The sequence below is a fragment of the Salvelinus sp. IW2-2015 genome, linkage group LG37, assembly GCF_002910315.2.
Source record: "Salvelinus sp. IW2-2015 linkage group LG37, ASM291031v2, whole genome shotgun sequence".
NCBI lineage: Eukaryota > Metazoa > Chordata > Actinopteri > Salmoniformes > Salmonidae > Salvelinus > Salvelinus sp. IW2-2015.
In genome coordinates this window covers 19232585-19255922 of record NC_036876.1, presented here as the reverse complement: position 1 = coordinate 19255922, position 23338 = coordinate 19232585, and the positions used below count along the sequence as shown (strand labels likewise).

The 23338-nt window shown below is 43.0% G+C and overlaps 1 protein-coding gene across 9 annotated transcripts in view; it reads left to right on the top strand.

Annotated features, from left to right (window-relative positions):
* Nucleotides 1-23338, top strand: part of LOC111960057 (collagen alpha-1(XXV) chain) — a 394437-nt gene that overhangs the window by 272030 nt on the left and 99069 nt on the right. For all 9 annotated transcript variants that reach the window (XM_070437770.1, XM_070437769.1, XM_070437776.1 and 6 more), the window contains exon 10: nucleotides 17227-17271. In XM_070437770.1, coding sequence (XP_070293871.1) covers nucleotides 17227-17271 — 45 coding nt within the window. The remainder of the gene's footprint in view (nucleotides 1-17226; nucleotides 17272-23338) is intronic.

The window sequence follows — 23338 nt, the reverse complement described above, 5'->3', positions numbered from 1 at the left end:
GAGTCTAAATTGCTGTGTCTAGAAAATAACAAGGAGAACGTGGAAACTTAACAGAGCGCTGTCTCCTTTTTTTTTTTACTCCACATTGACTAAGCTTCTCAGTGTGGCTATTCCCAAAATCCTGTGCCTTCTGTCATTCTAATCTCACAAGTCTTGAAATTTCACGAGATTTTTTAAGGTAATCAAACCCTCTCAGCCCCGAAGAGGAGCAGGGATATCAAAGGTTGTCTCAGCTTGTTTTTCTCCCATTTTCTCCTTGTCTGTTCGCAGCGCTGTGTCTCGCAAGGACTGGAGCTGGAGGTTTTGTAGCAGGGTATTACCGCCACACCAGCGAGTCATGAGTCATGACGGCAGTCAAATTCCAGGTGACCATTTAGTCACAGTAATTAGGCTTCTCCAAGCTCTGATGCTGCTGATGGTCATTAGTAGCCTACCAAACTTGTTAACTGCCTAGTACTCAGCAGTCTATTGTCCCTCTAATCACTCTGACATCAATGTAAATGTAATCGAAAAGCTAATTAAACACTTCATGAGAGCCCATGAGCAAGATGGCTCCGACAGAGGGGGCCGCCTCGCTTCTAGTCCTTAGGAAACGTTGTATTTTTTAATGTATAATTTCTTACATTGTTAGCTCAGAAAATGTTATGTGTTATTACATACAGCCGGGATATCTATTGGATATCAGAGCGGTGGTGACTCACCAGCATCACCAGCATTACGACCAGGAATACGACTTTCTCGAAGCGGATCCTTTGTTCGCACCTCCCAAGGCATTTGAACTGATTCCAGAGGCCGACTCAAAACAACGCCACTGGAGGAGAGGAATTCGGAGTGGTCTTCTAGTCAGACTTCGGAGGCGCGCATACCGCCCACTGCTTTCGAGTATATTACTCACTAACGTTCAGTCTCTAGATAACAAAGTTGACGAGATCAGAGCAAGGGTTGCTTTCCAGAGAGACATCAGGGATTGTAACATACTGTGTTTCACCGAAACATGGCTCTTTCGGGATAAACTGTCGGAATCGGTCCAGCCATCTGGATTCTCAGTGCATCACACCGACAAGAATAAACATCTCTCCAGGAAGAAGAAAGGCAGGGGTGTATGTTTCATGATTAACGACTCATGGTGTAATTGTAATAACATACAGGAACTCAAGTCCTTTTTGTTCACCTGACCTAGAATACCTCACAATCAAATGCCTACCGTATTATCTCCCAAGAGAATTCTCTTCAGTTATTGTCACAGCCTTGTATATCCCCCCTCAAGCCGATACCTCAAGGAACTTCACTGGACTTTATGCAAACTGGAAACCACATATCTTTAGGATGCATTTATTGTAGCTGGGGATATTAACAAAGCAAATTTTAGAAAAAGGCTACCTAGATTCGATCAGCATATCAACTGCAGCACTAGTGCTACAAAAACACTGGACCATTGTTACTCTAACTTCCGGTATGCATACAAGGCCCTCCTCCGCCCTCCTTTTGGCAAATCTGACCACAACTCCATTTTGCTCCTCCCTTCCTATAGGCAGAAATTCAAACAGGAAGCACCCATGCTAAGGACTATTCAACGCTGGTCTGACCAATCAGAACCCACACTTCAAGATTGTTTTGATCACCGGACTGGGATATGTTTGGGTAGCTTCTGAGAATAATATGAATGCGTACACTGAGACAATTACTGAGTTTAACTAGAGGTGCATAGGAGATGTTGTACCCACTGTGACTATTAAAACCTACCCTAACCAGGTGCCATGGATAGATGGCAGCATTCGCGCAAAACTGAAAGCACGAGCCACCGCATTTAACCATGGCAAGGTGATGCCTTCCGCAAGGCAATCAAACAGGAAACACATCAGTATTGAGACAAAGTGGAGTTGCAATTCAACGGCTCAGAAACAAGATGTATGTGGCAGGGTCGCGGACACCGACGTCTTGCTTCCGGACAAGCTACACACGTTCTTCGTCCGCTTTCAGGATAACACAATGCCACCGACGCGGCCAGCTACCAAGGACTGTGGGCTCTCCTGCTCCGTGGCCGACGTGAGTAAGACATTTAAACGTGTTAACCCTCACAAGGCGTCCTCAGAGCATGCGCAGACCAGCTGGCTGGTTTGTTTACAGACATAATCCATCTCTCTCTATCCCAGTCTACCGTCCCCACATGCTTAAAGATGGCCACCATTTTTCTGTACCCAAGAATGCAAAGGTAACTGAACTAAATGACTCACTTCTGTCATCATGAAGTGCTTTGAGAGACTAGTCAAGGATCATATCACCGCCACCTTACCTGTCACCCTAGACCCACTTCAATTTGCTTACCGCCCCAATATGTCCACAGACAATGCAATCGCCATCACACTGCACACTGTCCTATCCCATCTGGACAAGAGGAATACCTATGTAAGAGTGCTGTTCATTGACTATAGCTCAGCATTCAACACCATAGTACCCTCCAAGCTCATCATTAAGCTCAAAGCCCTGGGTCTGAACCCCACCCTGTGCAATTGGATCCTGGACTTCCTGACGGGCTGCCCCCAGGTGGTGAAGGTAGAAAACAACATCTCCACTTCGCTGATCCTCAACACTGGGGGTGCGTACTCAGCCCCCTCCTGTACTCCCTGTTCATCCATTGATGGCGTGGCTAAGCACGCCTCCAACTCACTCATCAAGTTTGCAGACGACACAACGGTAGTAGGCTTGATTACCATCAACGACGAGACAGCCTACAGGGAGGAGGTGAGTGCTCTGGGAGTGTGGTGTCAGGAAAATAACCTCTCACTCAACGTCAACAAAACAAAGTAGATGATCATGGACTTCAGGAAACAGCAGAGGGAGCACCCCCTATCCACATCGACGGGACAGAAGTGGAGAAGGTGGAAAGTTTTAAGTTCCTCGAAGTACTTATCTCTGACAAACTGAATGGTCCGCCTCTTAAACCTCAGGAGGCTGAAGAAATTTGGCTTTTCACCTAAAACCCTCCCAAACTTTTACAGATGCACAATTTAGAGCATCCTGTCAGGCTGTATCATCACCTGGTAGGGCAACTAGAGGTCGACTGATTAGGATTTTTCAACACCGATACCAATTATTAGAGGAACAAAAAAAGCCGATACCGATTAATCGGCCAATTTTTTAAATATATATATTTGTAATAATGACAATTACAACAATACTGAATGAACAACGAACACTTTTATTTTAACTTAATATAATACATAAATAAAATCCATTTAGTCTCAAATAAATAATGAAACATGTTCAATTTGGTTTAAAGAATGCAAAAATAGTGTTGAAGAAAGTAAAAGTGCAATATGTGCCATGTAAAAAAGCTAATGTTTATGTTCCTTGCTCAGAACATGAGAATATATGAAAGCAGGTGGTTCCTTTTAACATGAGTCTTCAATATTCCCAGTTAATAAGTTTTAGGTTGTAGTTATTATAGGAATTATGACATGTCAACTATTTCTCTCTATACCATTTGTGCTTCATATACCTTTGACTATTGGATGTTCTTATAGACACTTTAGTATTGCCAGCCTAATCTCGGGAGTTCATAGGCTTGAAGTCATTAACAGCGCTGTGCTTCAAGCATTGCTAAGAAGTGCTTTTTGAATTAATTCTTACAAGCCTGCTGTTGCCTACCACCGCTCAGTCAGACTGCTCTATCAAATATCAAATCATAGACTTAATTATAATAAACACACAGAAATACGAGCCTTTGGTCATTAATATGGTCAAATCCGTAAACTATCATTTCGAAAACAAAACGTTTATTCTTTCAGTGAAATACGGAACCTTTCCGTATTTTATCGAACGGTTGGCAACCCTAAGTCTAAATATTGTTTCTACATTGCACAACCTTCAATGTTACGTCATAATTATGTAAAATTCTGGCAAATTAATTACGGTCTTTGTTAGGAAGAAATGGTCTTCACACAATTCGCAACGAGCCATGCGGCCAAAACTCTTTTTATTTTACATTTTTTTATTTCACCTTTATTTAACCAGGTAGGCTAGTTGAGAACAAGTTCTCATTTACAACTGCGACCTGGCCAAGATAAAGCATAGCAGTGTGAACAGACAACAACACAGAGTTACACATGGAGTAAACAATAAACAAGTCAATAACACAGGAGGGGGAAAAAAAGAAAATTGTCTATATACATTGTGTGCAAAAGGCATGAGGTAGGCAATAAATAGGCCATATGAGCGAATAATTACAATTTAGCAGATTAACACTGGAGTGATAAGTCATCAGATGATCATGAGCAAGTAGAGATACTGGTGTGCAAAAGAGCAGAAAAATAAATAAATAAAAACAGTAAGGGGATGAGGTAGGTAAATTGGGTGGGTCGTTTACAGATGGACTATGTACAGCTGCAGCGATCGGTTAGCTGCTCAGATAGCAGATGTTTAAAGTTGGTGAGGGAAATAAAAGTCTCCAACTTCAGCGATTTTTGCAATTCGTTCCAGTCACAGGCAGCAGAGAACTGGAAGGACAGGCGGCCAAATGAGGTGTTGCCTTTTGGGATGATCAGTGAGATATACCTGCTGGAGCGCGTGCTACGGGTGGGTGTTGATATCGTGACCAGTGAACTGAGATAAGGCGGAGCTTTACCTAGCATGGACTTATAGATGACCTGGAGCCAGTGGATCTGGCGACGAATATGTAGTGAGGGCTAGCCGACTAGAGCATACAGGTCGCAGTGGTGGGTGATATAAGGTGTTTTAGTAACAAAACGGATGGCACTATGATAAACTGCATCTAGTTTGCTGAGTAGAGTATTGGAAGCTATTTTGTAGATGACATCGCCGAAGTCGAGGATCGGTAGGATAGTCAGTTTTACTAGGGTGAGTTTGGCGGCGTGAGTGAAGGAGGCTTTGTTGCGAAATAGAATGCTGATTCTTGATTTGATTTTGGATTGGAGATGTTTAATATGAGTCTGGAAGGAGAGTTTACAGTCTAGCCAGACACCTAGGTATTTATAGATGTCCACATATTCTAGGTCGGAACCGTCCAGGGTGGTGATGCTAGTCGGGTGGGCGGGTGCAGGCAGCGAACGGTTGAAAAGCATGCATTTGGTTTTACTAGCGTTTAAGAGCAGTTGGAGACCACGGAAGGAGTGCTGTATGGCATTGAAGCTCGTTTGGAGGTTAGATAGCACAGTGTCCAAGGAAGGGCCAGAAGTATACAGAATGGTGTCGTCTGCGTAGAGGTGGATCAGGGAATCGCCCGCAGCAAGAGCAACATAATTGATATATACAGAGAAAAGAGTCGGCCCGAGAATTGAACCCTGTGGTACCCCCATAGAGACTGCCAGAGGACCGGAGAACATGCCCTCCGATTTGACACACTGAACTCTGTCTGCAAAGTAGTTGGAGAACCAGGCAAGGCAGTCATCAGAAAAACCGAGGCTACTGAGTCTGCCGATAAGAATATGGTGATTGACAGAGTCGAAAGCCTTGGCCAGGTCGATGAAGACGGGCTGCACAGTACTGTCTTTTATCAATGGCGGTTATGATATCGTTTAGTACCTTGAGCGTGGCTGAGGTGCACCCGTGACCGGCTCGGAAACCGGATTGCACAGCGGAGAAGGTACGATGGGATTCGAGATGGTCAGTGATCTGTTTATTAACTTGGCTTTCGAAGACCTTAGATAGCCAGGGCAGGATGGATTAGGTCTGTAACAGTTGGATCCAGGGTGTCTCCCCATTTGAAGAGGGATCTCAGACGATATGAAAGACAGGTTGAACAGGCGTGGTAATAGGGGTTGCGACAATGGCGACGGATAGTTTCAGAAATAGAGGGTCTAGATTGTCAAGCCCAGCTGATTTGTATGGGTCCAGGTTTTGCAGCTCTTTCAGGACATCTGCTATCTGGATTTGGGTAAAGGAGAAGCTGGGGGACGCTTGGGCGAGTAGCTGCGGGGGGCCGGAGCTGTTGGCCGAGGTTGGAGTAGCCAGGTGGAAGGCATGGCCAGCCGTTGAGAAATGCTTGTTGAAGTTTTCGATTATCATGGATTTATCGGTGGTGACCGGTGTTACCTAGCCTCAGTGCAGTGGGCAGCTGGGAGGAAGTGCTCTTGTTCTCCATGGACTTTACAGTGTCCCAGAACTTTTTGGAGTTAGAGCTACAGGATGCAAATTTCTGCTTGAAAAAGCTAGCCTGCATGTATTGGTTCCTGACTTCCCTGAACAGTTGCATATTCGGGGACTATTCGATGCTATTGCAGTCCGCCACAGGATGTTTTTGTGCTGGTCGAGGGCAGTCAGGTTTGGAGTGAACCAAGGGCATATCTGTTCTTATTCTGCGTTTTTTGAACGGGGCATGCTTATCTAAGATGGTGAGGAAGTTACTTTTAAAGAATGACCAGGCATCCTCAACTGACGGGGATGAGGTCAATATCCTTCCAGGATACCCGGGCCAGGTCAATTAGAAAGGCCTGCTCGCAGAATGTTTTTAGGGAGCGTTTGACAGTGATGAGGGGTGGTCGTTTGACCGCGGACCCGTAGCGGATACAGGCAATGAGGCAGTGATCGCTGAGATCTTGATTGAAGACAGCAGGAGTGTATTTGGAGGGCAAGTTGGTCAGGATATGTCTATGAGGGTGCCCATGTTACGGATTTAGGGTTGTACCTGGTGGGTTCCTTGATGATTTGTGTGAGATTGAGGGCATCTAGCTTAGATTGTAGGACTGCCGGGGTATTGAGCATATCCCAGTTTAGGTCACCTAGCAGAACAAACTCTGAAGCTAGATGGGGGGGCGATCAATTCACAAATGGTGTCCAGGGCACAGCTGGGAGCTGAGGGGGGTCGGTAGCAGGCGGCAACAGTGAGAGACTTATTTCTGAAGAGATTCATTTTTTAATCCAGGGCACATACCCTGACTCTGCTTGCACTGAACGCAAGAGAAGTGACACAATTGTCCTAGTTAATATTGCCTGCATTTCTTTTAACTAAATATGCAGGTTTATACTTCTGTGTATTTATTTAAAGGAAGGAATTGATGTTTATGGTTAGGTTAGTTCGTGCAATGATTGTGCTTTTTTCACGAATGTGCTTTTGTTAAATCATCACCCGTTTGGCGAAGTTGAAGTAGGCTGGGAGTCGATGATAAATTAACAGGCACGACATTGATTATATGCAACGCAGGACAAGCTAGTTAACCTAGTAATATCATCAACCATGTGTAGTTAATTAGTGATTATGTGAAGATTGATTGTTTTTTATAAGATAAGTTTAATGCTAGCTAGCAACTTACCTTGGCTCCTTGCAGCCACAAGGTCCTTTTGATGCTGCACTTGCATAACAGGTGGTCAGCCTGCCACGCAGTCTTCTCGTGGATTGCAATGGAATCGGCCATAATCAGCGTCCAAAAAGGCTGATTACCGATTGTTCTGAAAACTCGAAATTGGCCCTAATTAATCGGCCCAGACGATTAATCGGTCGACCTCTAACGGCAACTGCATCACCCACAACCGCAGGTTTCTCCAGAGGGTGATCATCAAGGACAACAACCACTGCTTGTTCACCCCGCTATCATCCAGAAGGCGAAGTCAGTACAGGTGCATCAAAGCTGGGACCAAGAGACTGAAACACAGCTTCTTTCTCAAGGCCATCAGACTGTTAAATAGCCATCACTAGCACAGAGAGGCTGCTGCCAACATACAGACTTGAAAAATGTAATAAATGGAACACTAGTCACTTTATTAATTTCACTTTCATAATGTTTACATATCTTGCATTACTCATCTCATATATATATACTGTATTCTATACTATCTATTGCATCTTAGCCTATGACGCTCTGACATTTCTCATCCATATGTTTATATATTCCTATTCCATTCCTTTACTTAGATTTCTGTGTATTTGGTATTTGTTGTGAAATTGTTAGATATTACTTGTTAGATATTGCTGCACTGTCGGAACTACGAGCATAAGCTTTTCGCTACACTCGCATTAACATCTGCTAATTATGGCTGGGATCCCGTTAACGGGATTGATATGACAACAGCCAGTGAAAGTCCAGGGCGCCAAATTCAAAACAACGGAAATCTCATAATAAAAATTCCTCAGACATACAAGTATTTTATACAATTTTTAAGGTAAACTTGTTGTTAATCCCACCACAGTGTCCGATTTCAAAAAGGCTTTACGACGAAAGCACAACATATCATTATGTTAGGTCAGCAGCAATTCACAGAAAACAAAGCCATTTTTCCAGCCAAAGAGAGGAGTCACAAAAAGCAGAAATAGAGATAAAATGAATCACTAACCTTTGATGATCTTCATCAGATGACACTCATAGGACTTCATGTTACACAATACATGTATGTTTTTATCGATAAAGTTCATATTTATATCCAAAAATCTCAGTTTACATAAGCGTGTTATGTTCAGTAATGTTTTGCCTCCAAAACATACAGTGATTTTGCAGAGTGTCACGTTCTGACCATAGTTCTTGTGTGTTTTACTTGTTTTAGTGTTGGTCAGGACGTGAGCTGGGTGGGCATTCTATGTTGTGTGTCTAGTTTGTCTGTTTCTATGTTTGGCCTAATATGGTTCTCAATCAGAGGCTGGTGTTTTGTGTTGTCTCTGATTGGGAATCATATTTAGGTGGCTTGTTTTGTGTTGGGATTTTGTGGGTGGTTGTTTCCTGTCTTTTTGTTCGTTTCACCAGAGAGGACTGTTTCGGTTTGCCACGTTTGTTATTTTTGTATTGTATAAGTGTTCACGTTTATCGTCTTAATGAAATATGTTGAGCACGAACTACGCTGCGTCTTGGTCCGACCCCTGCTACACCTCCTCTTCAGACGAAGAGGAGGAAGGCTGCCGTTACACAGAGAGCCACATCAATTTACAGAAAAACTCATAATAAACATTGATAAAAGATACAAGTATTATACATGGAACTTTAGATAAACCTCTCCTTAATGCAACCGCTGTGTCAGATTTTTTTTTAACTTAAGTAAAAAGCACACCGTGCAATAATCTGAGTACAGCGCTCAGAGCCCAAACAAGCCATGAAGATATCCGCCATGTTGTGGAGTCAACAGATGTCGGAATAGCATTATAAATATTCACTTACCTTTGATGATCTTCATCAGAATGCACTCCCAGGAATCCCAGTTCCACAATAAATGTTTGATTTGTTCCATGAAGTCCATAATTTATGTTCAAATACCTCCTTTTTGTTTGCGCGTTCAATACACAATCCAAACTCACGACGCGCGGGCAAGTCCATGCGAAAGTTCAGACGAAAAGTCATATTACAGTTCGTAGAAACATGTCAAACGAAGTATAGAATCAATCTTTTATATGTTTTTAACATAAATCTTTAATAATGTTCCAACCGGAGAATTCCTTTGTCTTCAGAAATGCAATGGAACGCAAGCTAACTCTCTCAAGTGAACGCGCCTGGTCAGCTAATGGCACTCTGCCAGAGCCCTGACTCAAACAGCCCTCATTCCCCCTCCTCACAGTAGAAGCATCAAACAAGGTTCTAAAGACTGTTGACATCTAGTGGAAGCCTTAGGAAGTGCAATATGACCCCATATACACTGTATATTTGATAGGCAATGAGTTGAAAACCTACAAACCTCAGATTTCCCACTTCCTGGTTGGATTTTTTCTCAGGTTTTTACATTTACATTTAAGTCATTTAGCAGACGCTCTTATCCAGAGCGACTTACAAGTTGGTGCATTCACCTTATGATGTCCAGTGGAACAACCACTTTACAATAGTGCATCTAACTCTAAGGGGGGGGGGTTAGAAGGATTACTTTATCCTATCCTAGGTATTCCTTAAAGAGGTGGGGTTTCAGGTGTCTCCGGAAGGTGGTGATTGATTCCGCTGACCTGGCGTGACGTGAGGGAGTTTGTTCCACCATTGGGGTGCCAGAGCAGCGAACAGTTTTGACTGGGCTGAGCGGGAGCTGTACTTCCTCAGAGGTAGGGAGGCGAGCAGGCCAGAGGTGGATGAACGCAGTGCCCTTGTTTGGTGTAGGGCTTGATCAGAGCCTGAAGGTACGGAGGTGCCGTTCCCCTCACAGCTCCGTAGGCAAGCACCATGGTCTTGTAGCGGATGCGAGCTTCAACTGAAGCCAGTTTTTGCTTGCCATATGAGTTCTGTTATACGCACAGACTTCATTCAAACAGTTTTAGAAACTTCTGAGTGTTTTCTATCCAAATCGACTAATAATATGCATATATTAGCAACTGGGCATGAGAAGCAGGTCGTTTACTCTGGGCACCTTATTCATCCAAGCTACTCAATACTGCCCCCAGCCATAAGAAGCTAAACACGTGTATGTGACCAATACAATTTGATTTGATTTGAGCTCATGTTGCACAACATTTCTATAGGCTATCAATTGTGTTAGAAAACAGAGAGTAATGGCCTCTATTACAAAGAGGAGGATCCCATCAGCTTTCTATAGGCTAGGCTACTTTATTTATTTTACAACTTTCTTAATATTAAGCACATTGCTACTATTTACAACAGGAGTAGCTGGCTGCATGAAAATTATCCATGGCAAAAGCGTCCTTTTCATTATTTAAGTGCATTAGATTACTTTTTTTACCTTGCCCCTATTTTGAGACAGGTGCATGATAATGGTCCATTCTACATCAAAACAAATGTACACATACATTATTTTGTATATTTAAAGACAAGATTAAATCAAAAATACTATGATGGTGACAAAATTTGCCTATCACTTCTCAATGATAAAAACTCAGCAATAAAAGAAACGCCTCTTTTTCAAATCAAATCAAATCAAATCAAATTTTATTAGTCACATACACATGGTTAGCAGATGTTAATGCAGAGGGTAGCGAAATGCTTGTGCTTCTAGTTCCGACAATGCAGTAATAACCAACAAGTAATCTAACTAACAATTCCACAACTACTACTTACACACACACACAAGTGTAAAGGGATAAAGAATATGTACATAAAGATATATGAATGAGTGGTGGTACAGAACGGCATGGCAGATGCAGTAGATGGTATAGAGTACGGTATATACGTATGAGATGAGTACTGTAGGGTATGTAAACATAAAGTGGCATAGTTTAAAGTGGCTAGTGGTACATGTATTGCATAAAGATGGCAAGATGCAGTAGATGATATAGAGTACAGTATATACATATGAGATGGGTAATGTAGGGTATGTAAACATTGTATTAAGTGGCATTGCTTAAAGTGGCTAGTGGTACATTTTTACATAATTTCCATCAATTCCATTTTTAAAGTGGCTGGAGTTGAGTCAGTAGTTGGCAGCGGCCGCTAAATGTTAGTGGTGGCTGTTTAACAGTCTGATGGCCTTGAGATAGAAGCTGTTTTTCAGTCTCTCGGTCCCTGCTTTGATGCACCTGTACTGACCTCGCCTTCTGGATGATAGCGGGGTGAACAGGCAGTGGCTTGGGTGGTTGTTGTCCTTGATGATCTTTATGGCCTTCCTGTGACATCGGGTGGTGTAGGTGTCCTGGAGGGCAGGTAGTTTGCCCCTGGTGATGCGTTCTGCAGACCTCACTACCCTCTGGAGTGCCTTACGGTTGTGGCGGAGCAGTTGCCGTACCAGGCGGTGATACAGCCGACAGGATGCTCTCGATGTTGCATCTGTAGAAGTTTGTGAGTGCTTTGGTGACAAGCCGAATTTCTTCAGCCTCCTGAGGTTGAAGAGGCGCTGCTGCGCCTTCTTCACAACGCTGTCTGTGTGGGTGGACCAATTCAGTTTGTCCGTGATGTGTACACCGAGGAACTTAAAACTTTCCACCTTCTCCACTACTGACCGCGATGTGGATAGGGGGGTGCTCCCTCTGCTGTTTCCTGAAGTCCACAATCATCTCCTTTGTTTTGTTGACGTTGAGTGTGAGGTTATTTTCCTGACACCACACTCCGAGGGCCCTCACCTCCTCCCTGTAGGCCGTCTCGTCGTTGTTGGTAATCAAGCCTACCACTGTAGTGTCATCCGCAAACTTGATGATTGAGTTGGAGGCGTGCATGGCCACGCAGTCGTGGTGAACAGGGAGTACAGGAGAGGGCTCAGAACGCACCCTTGTGGGGCCCCAGTGTTGAGGATCAGCGGGGTGGAGATGTTGTTACCTACCCTCACCACCTGGGGCGGCCCGTCAGGAAGTCCAGGACCCAGTTGCACAGGGCGGGGTCGAGACCCAGGGTCTCGAGCTTGATGACGATTGGAGGGTACTATGTGTTAAATGCTGAGCTGTAATCGATGAACAGCATCTCCACATGGGTATTCCTCTTGTCCAGATGGGTTAGGGCAGTGTGCAGTGTGGTTGCGATTGCGTCGTCTGTGGACCTATTGGGTCGGTAAGCAAATTGGAGTGGGTCTAGGGTGTCCGGTAGGGTGGAGGTGATATGGTCCTTGACTAGTCTCTCAAAGCACTTCATGATGACGGAAGTGAGTGCTACGGGGCGGTAGTCGTTTAGCTCAGTTACCTTAGCTTTCTTGGGAACAGGAACAATGGTGGCCCTCTTGAACATGTGGGAACAGCAGACTGGGATAAGGATTGATTGAATATGTCCGTAAACACACCAGCCAGCTGGTCTGCGCATGCTCTGAGGACGCGGCTGGGAATGCCGTCTGGGCCTGCAGCCTTGCGAGGGTTAACACGTTTAAATGTTTTACTCACCTCGGCTGCAGTGAAGGAGAGCCCGCAGGTTTTGGTAGGGGGCCGTGTCAGTGGCACTGTATTGTCCTCAAAGCGGGCAAAAAAGTTGTTTAGCCTGTCTGGGAGCAAGACATCCTGGTCCGCGACGGGCTGGTTTTCTTTTTGTAATCCGTGATTGACTGTAGACCCTGCCACATACCTCTTGTGTCTGAGCTGTTGAATTGCGACTCGATTTTGTCTCTGTACTGAGACTTAGCCTGTTTGATTGCCTTGCGGAGAGAATAGCTACACTGTTTGTATTCGGTCATGCTTCCGGTCACCTTGCCCTGGTTAAAAGCAGTGGTTCGCGCTTTCAGTTTCACGCGAATGCTGCCGTCAATCCACGGTTTCTGGTTTGGGAATGTTTTTATCGTTGCTGTGGGTACGACATCGTCAATGCACTTCCTAATGAACTCGCTCACCAATCAGCATATTCGTCAATATTGTTGTTGGACGCGATGCGGAACATATTAATCCGCGTGATCGAAGCAGTCTTGAAGCGTGGATTCAGATTGGTCGGACCAGCGTTGAACAGACCTGAGCGCGGGAGCTTGTTGTTTGAGTTTCTGTTTGTAGGCTGGAATCAACAAAATGGAGTCGTGTCAGCTTTTCCGAAAGGGGGGCGGGGGAGGGCCTTATAAGCGTCGCGGAAATTAGTATAACAATGGTCTAGTGTTTTTCCAGCCCTGGTAGCACAATCGATATGCTGATAGAATTTAGGGAGTTTTGTTTTTAGATTAGCCTGTTAAAATCCCCAGCTACGATGAATGCAGCCTCAGGGTGTGTGGTTTCCAGTTTACAAAGAGTCAGATAAAGTTCGTTCAGGGCCATCGATGTGTCTGCTTGGGGGGGAATATATACGGCTGTGATTATGAAGAAGAGAATTCCCTTGGTAGATAATGCGGTCGACATTTGATTGTAGGAGTTCTAGATCAGGTGAACAGAAAGACTTGAGTTCCTGGTGTTGTTATGATGATCACACCACTTCTCGTTAATCATAAGGCATACCCCCCGCCCCTCTTCTTACCGGAAAGATGTTTGTTTCTGTCGGCGCGATGCATGAAGAAACCAGCTGGCTGCACCGACTCCGTTAGCGTCCCTTGAGTTAGCCATGTTTCCGTGAAGCAGAGCACGTTGCAATCCCTGATGTCTCTCTGGAATGCTACCCGTGCTCGGATTTCATCAACCTTATTGTCAAGAGACTGGACATTGCGAGTAGTATGCTAAGGAGTGGAGCGCGATGTGCCCGTCTCCGAAGCCTGACCACGAGACCGCCTCGTTTTCCCCTTTTTCGGCGTCGCACAGGGTCGCCGGCTGGGATCAGATCCATTGTATTGGGTGGAAGGCAAAACACTGGATCCGTTTCGGGAAAGTCATATTCCTGGTAGAACGATGATGAGTTGACGTTAATCGTATATTCAGAGTTCCTCCCGACTGTATGTAATGAAACCTAAGATTACCTGGGGTACCGATGTAAGAAATAACACGTAAAAAAACAAAATACTGCATATTTTCCAAGAACACGAAGCGAGGCGGCCATCTCTTTCGGCGCCGGAAGTAAGCTGGACCCTGTCAGGACCCTGTCTTTCAAAGATAATTCGTAAAAATCCAAATAACTTCACAGATCTTCATTGTAAAGGGTTTTAACACTGTTTCCCATGTTGTTCAATGAACCATGAACAATTAATGAACATGCACCTGTGGAACGGTCATTAAGACACTAACAGCTTACAGACGGTAGGCAATTAAGTCACAGTTACATCCGAACATCACACCTGCGGGACAGGTACAGGATGCCAACAACAACTGCCCGAGTTACACCAGGAACGCACAATCCCTCCATCAGTGCTCAGACTGTCCGCAATAGGCTGAGAGAGGCTGGACTGGGGGCTTGTAGGCCTGTTGTAAAGGCAGGTCCTCACCAGACATAACCGGCAACATCGTCGCCAATGGGCACAAAACAACCGTCGCTGGACCAGACAGGACTGCAAAAAGTGCTCTTCACTGATGAGTCACAGTTTGTCTCACCAGGGGTGATGGTCGGATTTGCGTTTATCGTCAAAGGAATGGGTGTTACACCGAGGCCTGTGCTCTGGAGCGGGATCGATTTGGAGGTGGAGGGTCCGTCATGGTCTGGGGCGGTGTGTCACAGCATCCTCGGACTGAGCTTGTTGTCATTGCAGGCAATCTCAATGCTGTGCGTTACAGGTAAGACATCCTCCTCCCTCATGTGGTACCCTTCCTGCAGGCTCATCCTGACATGACCCTCCAGCATGACAATGCCACCAGCCATACTGCTAGTTCTGTGCGTAATTTCCTGCAAGACAGGAATGTCAGTGTTCAGCCATGGCCAGCGAAGAGCCTCGATCTCAATCCCTTTGAGCACTTCTGGGACCTGTTGGATCGGAGGGTGAGGGCTAGGGCCATTCCCCCCCAGAAATGTTTGGGAACTTGCAGGTGCCTTGGTGGAAGTGTGGGGTAACATCTCACAGCAAGAACTGGCAATTCTGGTGCAGTCCATGAGGAGGAGATGCACTGCAGTACTTAATGCAGCTTGTGGCCACACCAGATACTGACTGTTACTTTTGATTTTGACCCTCCCTTTCTTCAGTGACACATTATTCAGTTTCTGTTAGTCACATGTCTGTGGAACTTGTTCAGTTTATGTCTCAGTTGTTGAATCTTGTTATAAAAATGTTAAAAAAAATAAACGCAGTTGACTGAGAGTTTCATTCATAAGTTTCTTCATAATCACTTGTGAATGATGCAACTAAAGTGGCCAAATAAATTCTTAAAATGAAGCACATTAATCGGCTTTACAAGGGGTGTAGAGCCTAACTGGCATACATATGCGGCACATGAGTTTCAAGTTTGGGGGAGATAATTTTCATCATAAAAATGCACCTTTATAATAAAAGCATTACATGCATGATTGTATTTGTGGTCACTTTTGAGAATAGTGTTTTCCTGCTAATGGAACATTTGCACTTATAGCATACTGCCATGTTTGCATTGCTGCGCTTATATTGTGAAGAAATGTTCGAATAGTTTATGAACATTTTAATTAAGCTAAATGTTCTCAGCTGTTGCACCAGGTTCATCATTTAAAAATGTATTTGATGCTAGTGGTTGTTTTAATTTGGGATCTATCGCATTCCACAACAGTCCCAGACTATGTTTGGAATATTTGTTTCTCACACAGAATATAATAGGTCAACTTTTGTACTTATGGGGGATGGTAGATTGACATAGGCTAGTGCTTTTGCTGTTCGTTAGGCCTACTCATCTTGTTGGCTGACGAAAAGTAAAAGGACAGTTCTTCCAATATCTTCAATATGCGCCTCGGAATTGGATAAGGACACTCGCAATTGCGCATCCGGGAGATATTATATTCAGCCCAAGGGCACAATGGCCACTGGCCGCAAAATACATGGATTTTTTAGGGGGCATTACGGCCACACAAAGGGGAGGCATTATCAAGTGCTTGTCAAATTGTGAATGAGAGACTGATGAAGTGTGTACAGCCTGTGCAAAAAGTAAAGCAGAGTTCATGCAACTTTCATGCAACTTTTTTCAAATCATCATTAGAGTCGCATCATGCAGCCTTAGAATGTATTAAAAATCCAAACATATAGCCCAACATTTGTATCACAACTAAAGTTTAAAAAAAAGAGCTGTAAATTAAACATACAGGAGTACCTGTTTCTTTGTTGAAAGCTCAACAAAGAATAGCCACAGGTGTGCACTCCCTCAAATCGTTTTGAGAAAATATCCTATTTTATTCAGCTTTGTCCAATTGTATTCTACATACTATAAAATAATATAAAATAATGCCACGGAATTCTAAGCAAATATTGTCTGCTAAATGAACTAGTGTTGCCTACAACCATATGGCATAGCCAGATCAGGGCCTATCATAAGGACAACTCAGAGTATGCTATTATGTTCTTCTGAAATAGACTACATTTTTTCATGTCATGTTTCTCTAGACCTGTCTAAAATAAATAAGGGATTTATTGTGATGGGCTAGCCTATATTACATGGATTATTTCTACTTTTTAAAATGTAGATGTTCCAAAGGTCTGCATCAGTGGCTTGTAGGCTTTGCGTGGAAGCCAGGAGATGCTAAATGTGTTTGTTAATAAACGGTCAGTTACTGGGAGACCGGCAGTTATTTGCTTGACAATCACCGGATGACAAAATTTCATGACCACCACAGCCCTAGTCATGCTTTAGGCATTTGTCAAATAGATTTGAAGGTGAGCTACAGAAAGTCGGAGTTGAGCACAAGGGGTTTTAGTGGCAGCCATAAGTCTGAACTGTCAAATAATCAGTCAACACTGAGAAGTTATGTCACTCTGCATATGACACCTTTCATTAAATCATGATACAAGTAGTCTTAACAGGGAAAAACACAAAGACATATACTTAAGACAGCACATCATAGTTACCTTCCCGAAGACACATGCAAGCATACTATATGTTATATAAAAAAGTGTTTAGAAGTCTTAGAAGTGTTTGTTTTGTGTTTTTTACAGGGTTCCCTCGGACCTCCTGGCATCCCAGGTGTTGATGGGCTGAAGGTAAGATCATTGTTATAGAGGAAGACCTGATAGATGTGACACATAGGTAGATGACAGATTTCAATAGCTTTATTTGCAGATTACCTAACCTCGTCCCCAGGCTGATGCATAGAGCCTGGTAACAGTCTGGGACCTTTTGGAATTTAGGGGGCGTAGATTTACTGAGTGACATGCAAATGAATTCAAATTCTGAGTAAATCACACGACTAGGAGGCATCTTTTTATAACAGAACCCTCTCCATCTTTCCAACAACTTTGTCAATATGGCTTGACCATGATAATTGACCATCCAATGTACCTAGGAGTTTAGCTTCTTCAACTTGCTCAATGGTCACACCCTTTATACACAACTCCAGCTGAGGTTTAGGTCAGAGCCAAGAACGTGATGTTTCCTCAACAAGGACTATCCTGAAGCTGTGCACCAGAAGAGGAAACAACTTATCCCAGTCATGAAAGCTGCCAGAGCGCGTCAGGACATTGCTTACATCCGCTATGACAGGCTCATTGTCCAGCCTCCCTCCCAAAAGCCTGGAAGGGATGAGAGAGCCATGCCTGTGGGTTCGTAGTGTCAGCCCCGCAGGACACGCACACTTACACACACACACACACACACACACACTTGATGGACTGCTCTCTCTTTTTTTCTCTCAGCTGATTGGTTGACATACTGTAAATTGAGAAATGTTGTGACTAAACTTAACAAAAAGAAGAAGAAATTACATTACCAAACCAAGATAAATGACATAAAACACAATGAAAATAATGATATAATAATGATAAGCCACCAGGTATAGACAACCTTGATGGGAAACTATTAAGAATGGTACCCCTGTTTGCTATATCTTTAACCAAAGCCTAAAGGAATGTGTGTGTCCACAAGCGTGGAAGGAAGCTAAAGTAATTCCACTGCCTAAAACTAGTAAAGCACCCTTTGCTGGCTCTAACAGCCACTCAACCAGTTTGCAGCCTGTTCTTAGTACACTGATGGATAGAATTCTGTTTGACCAAATGCAACGATATTCAATAAGTATGTATCAAAAGTATGTATCCCACCACAGAACATTATTAGGTAGGAGTTAAGTGATTTTAATCAAATTCCATCATCATTATGACAATATTCCATCATCGTTATGTCAATCACTTGACATAATGATTATAGATAATTGCACGATTTATGAGTTTAATTAGCATTGCATGGGAAACTCCCTAAGTCTTAAACACTATGTAACTATTTACTCAATGTTTGATTTGAACATGGCGAAACCTGAAGATGTTTGGAACGGTGCATCACTCCTATTCATGTTAACACTGCTTGGACTTCCACATAAACATGGTTTATTAAACCTTTTAACCAGAGATTGCCTCACCTTGTAGATGTACCTTAAGTCATTCAACTCCATGCAGCCTCCAAGTGGTTTTAGGACAAATAGTTGCTTGTTTGAAGGGTTAATGTTGTTATGGGGCTAAAATATAAATGGGCTAATTGTTTCTGGTAACAGATGGAGTCAGGGTTGTTTCTCAATTAGACGATCTGCCTCAAGAGGTCAATGGTTGCCTGTATGGATGTATTTTAGAACACCTCAGATAATATCAATCGAATCTAAGTGACTTCTATCCAATCAACAGAGGTGCGTCATACAGTACAGTACTGTACATAAAGTGCCATCCTGTGAAAAACCATGGCCCATAGATACAGTACCAGTCAAAAGTTTGGACACACCTACTCATTCAAGGATTTGTCTTTATTTTTACTATTTTCTATATTGTAGAATAATAGTGAAGACATCAAAACTACATATATGGAATCATGTAACCAAAAAAGTGTTTTATTTTACATTTGAGATTCTTTAAAGTAGCCACCCTTTGCCTTGACAGCTTTGCATTCTCTCAATCAGTTTCATGAGCAATGCTTTTCCAACAGTCTTGAAGGAGCTCCCTCATATGCTGAGCACTTGTTGGCTGCCTTTCCTTCACTCTGCAGTCCAACTCATCCCAAACCATCTCAATTGGGTTGAGGTTGGATGATTGTGGAGGCTAGGTCATCTGATGCAGCACTCTATCACTCTCCTTCTTGGTCAAATAGCCCTTACACAGCCTGGAGGTGTGTTGGGTCATTGTCCTGTTGAAAAACAAATGATAGTCCCACTAAGCGCTCACCAGATGGGATGGCGTATCGCTGCAGAATGCTGTGGTAGCCATGCTGGTTAAGTGTACCTTGAATTCTAAATAAATCACAGACAGTGTCACCTTCATGCTTCACGGTGTGAACCACCCATGCGAAGATCATCTGTTCACCTACTCTGCGTCTCACAAAGACACGGTGTTTGGAACCAAAGATATCACATTTGGACTCATCAGACCAAAGGACAGATTTCCACAGGTCTATTGTCCATTGCTCGTGTTTCTTGTCCCAAGCAAATCTCTTCTTCTTATTGGTGTCCTTTTAGTAGTGGTTTCTTTGCAGAAATTCGACCATGAAGGCCTGATTCACGCAGTCTCCTACTGTCTATTACTTGAACGATGTGAAGCATTTATTTGGGCTGCAATTCCTGAGGCTGGTAACTCTAATGATTTTATCCTCTGCAGCAGAGGTAACTCTGGGTCTTCCTTTCCCGTGGCGGTCCTTATGAGAGCCAGCACTTGATGGTTTTTGCGACTGCAATTGAAGACACTTTCAAAGTTCTTGAAATTTTCCAGATTGACTGACCTTCATGTCTTAAAGTAATGATGGACTGTCGTTTCTCTTTGCTTATTTGAGCTGTTCTTGACATAATACGGACTTGATCTTTTACCTAATAGGGCTTTCTTCTGTATACCACCACTACCTTGTCACAACAACTGATTGGCTCAAATGCATTAAGAAGAAAATTAATTCCACAGATTAACAACTGTTAATTGAAGTACATTTCAGGTGACTACCTCAAGAAGCTGGTTGAGAGAATGCCAAGAATGTGCAAACCTGTCATCAAAGCAAAGGTTGGCTACTTTGAATAATCTCAAATCTAAAATATATTTTGATTTGTTTAAGACTTTTTAGGTTACTACATGATTCCATGTGTTATTTCATAGTTTTGATGTCTTTTCTTTTAATTTTTTTTTGTGTATGTCGATTACATGAAATCCAAATAAAAATGTATTTAAATTACAGGTTGTAATGCAACAAAATAGGAAAAATACCAAGGGGGATGAATACTTTTGCAAGGCACTGTAAGTATGTCTGTCAGAGCTATGTAAGTTGATTATACAGACAATTTGGAATTTTCAACACCCGGGGTCGGGTTGTGTGTGCGCCGCCCTATGGGACATAAAACAAGAAGCAATGCAGTCAATCTTTCTATTAGCCCTTTGGTTACAGTGACAAGCAAGACGTACTGCTCTGTTCTGGGCCAGCTGCAGCTTTCCTAGGTCGTTTTTTCAGCACCTGACCATATAACCGGGCAAGATGTGATAAAACCAGAGCCTGCAGGACTTGTTTGGTAGAATGTGGTGTTAAAAATGCAGAGCCCCTCTTTCTTGCAGACAGACTTCTACCCATCTTTACAACAATAGAATCAATATGCCTTCACCATGACAGTTTATGGTAACACAAATAAGTTTAGGTGCCTCTACTTTCATAACAGCCACATCATTCATTACCAGATTCAGCTAACGTCTAGTACTTATGGAATGATTTGTACAATATTATAGAGGACAATATTGCCACTCCTATTTGCCGTATCTTCAATTTAAGCCTACTAGAAAGTGTTGGCCCTCCATACTGGAGGGAGGCAAAAGTAATTCCGCTACCCAAGAATGGTAAAGCCCCCTTTACTGGTTCAAATAGCCAACCAATCAGCCTGTTACCAACCCTGAGTAAACTTTTGAAAAAAATTGTGTATGACCAGTTCCAGTACTATTTTACAGTAAACAAATTGACAACAGACTTACAGCACTCTTTGAGTTAGGCCAGTGTGTCTATGTATGCGGATGTCTTAACACTATACAGGTCAGCTACTACAGCGACTGCAATGATTGCAACACTTAACAAAAAGCTGCAGTTAGTTTCAGAATGGGTGGCAACTAATAAGTTAGTCCTAAATATTTCAAAAACTAAAAGCATTGTATTTGGGACAAATCATTCACTAAACCCTAAACATCAACTAAAATATTGTAATAAATAATGTGGAAATTGAGCAAGTTGAGGTGATTAAACTGCTTGGTAGCTAAGATGGGGAGAAGTCTTTCCATAATAAAGCGGTGCTCTGCCTTCTTAACAACACTAATTTAACACTTTTATTCGTATTTACAGATGGCATACAAGTTTGTTATTAAGGCGCATGAAAGTTCTAATGTTCGAGAAGGCATATCTGCCAAAAACAACTCCTGTGAAGTAGTGACGCGCGACATACACCTAGTTTCCTGAAACGAGTCACATATTGATACAACAGTAGCTAAGATGGGGAGAAGTCTGTCCATAATAAAGTGCTACTCTGCTTTTTTAACAAAACTATCAACAAGGCAGGTCCTACAGGCCCTAGTTTTGTCGCACCTGGACTACTGTTCTGTAGTGTGGTCAGATGCCACAAAGAGGGACTTAAGACAATTACAGTTTGCTCAGAACAGGGCAGCACAGCTGGCCCTTAAGAATACACAGGGAGCTAACAATAATGATATTCATGTCAATCTCTCACGGCTCAAAGTGGAAGAGATTGAATTCATCACTACTTGTGTTGACAAGCTGAATGACAAGCTGAATGTACCGAGCTGTTTGTTTAAATTACTAGCACACAGCTCGGACACCCATGCATACATCACAGACATGTCACCAGAGGTCTCTTCACAATCCCCAAGTCCAGAACAGACTATGGGAGCTGCACAGTACTACATAGAGCCATGACTACATGGAACTCTACTCCACATCAGGTAACTGATGCAAGCAGTAGAATCACAGGTAGAAATACACCTTATGGAACAAAGGGGAACCGTGAAGACACACACTAGGTCAACACACGCATACACACACAAGTGCTAGCATACGCAATCTACACACACGTACATTGTAATATTGTTATATGGTGGAATTATACATTTTGTATTGTAGATATGTAGTGGTGTAATAATGTTATATGATGTAATGTAAGTGCCTTAATGTGTTTGGACCCGAGGAAGAGGCAGCAGCTAATGGTGATCCCTAAAAATAAACTCAGCAAAAAAAGAAACATCCATTTTTCAGGACCCTGTCTTTCAAAGATAATTCGTAAAAATCCAAATAACTTCACAGATCTTCATTGTAAAGGGTTTAAACACTTTCACATGCTTGTTCAATTAAGCAAAAACGATTAATGAACATGCACCTGTGGAATGGTTGTTAAGACACTAGCAGCTTACAGACGGTAGGCAATTAAGGTCACCATTATGAAAACTTAGGACACTAAAGAGGCCTTTCTACTGACTCTTCTTCTGTCCCTGCTCATCTGCGTGAACGTGCCTTAGGCATGCTGCAAGGAGGCATGAGGACTGCTGATGTGGCCAGTTCAAAAAAATTGCAATATCTGTACCTGGAGACGCCTAAGACAGGGCTACAGCTAATTATTTCACTAGCTGTGGATGCTGACATAGTGTTGAATCATCTGCATACTTTGTTTAAGGCTTGTGGTAGATCATTAGAAAAATTGAGACGAGTAAAGGACCAAGACAGCTCTCTTGGAGAATACCACACTTTATATGTTTTACGTTAAAGAAAGCCCTCCGTGTTCTATTCGATAAATCATTTTTCAAAAACAAATGATGGTCAATAATATCAAAGGCTGCACTAAAATCTAACAATACAGCTCCCACAATCTTCTTATTATACATGTCTTTCAGCCAATCATTAGACATTTGCGTCAGTGCAGTGCATGTCAAATACAATGTTTTTAACATGTTGCTAAGAACTAGCAGCTGATTGATTGGCTATTAGAGCCAGTAAGGAAGCGTTACCTTTCTTGGGTATCGGAATCACAAGTGATTGTCCAGGCTCAGATTGAAGATGTGGCAAATAGGAGTGGTGATGTAGTCTGCTACCAGCCTCAGTAATTTTCCATCTAGG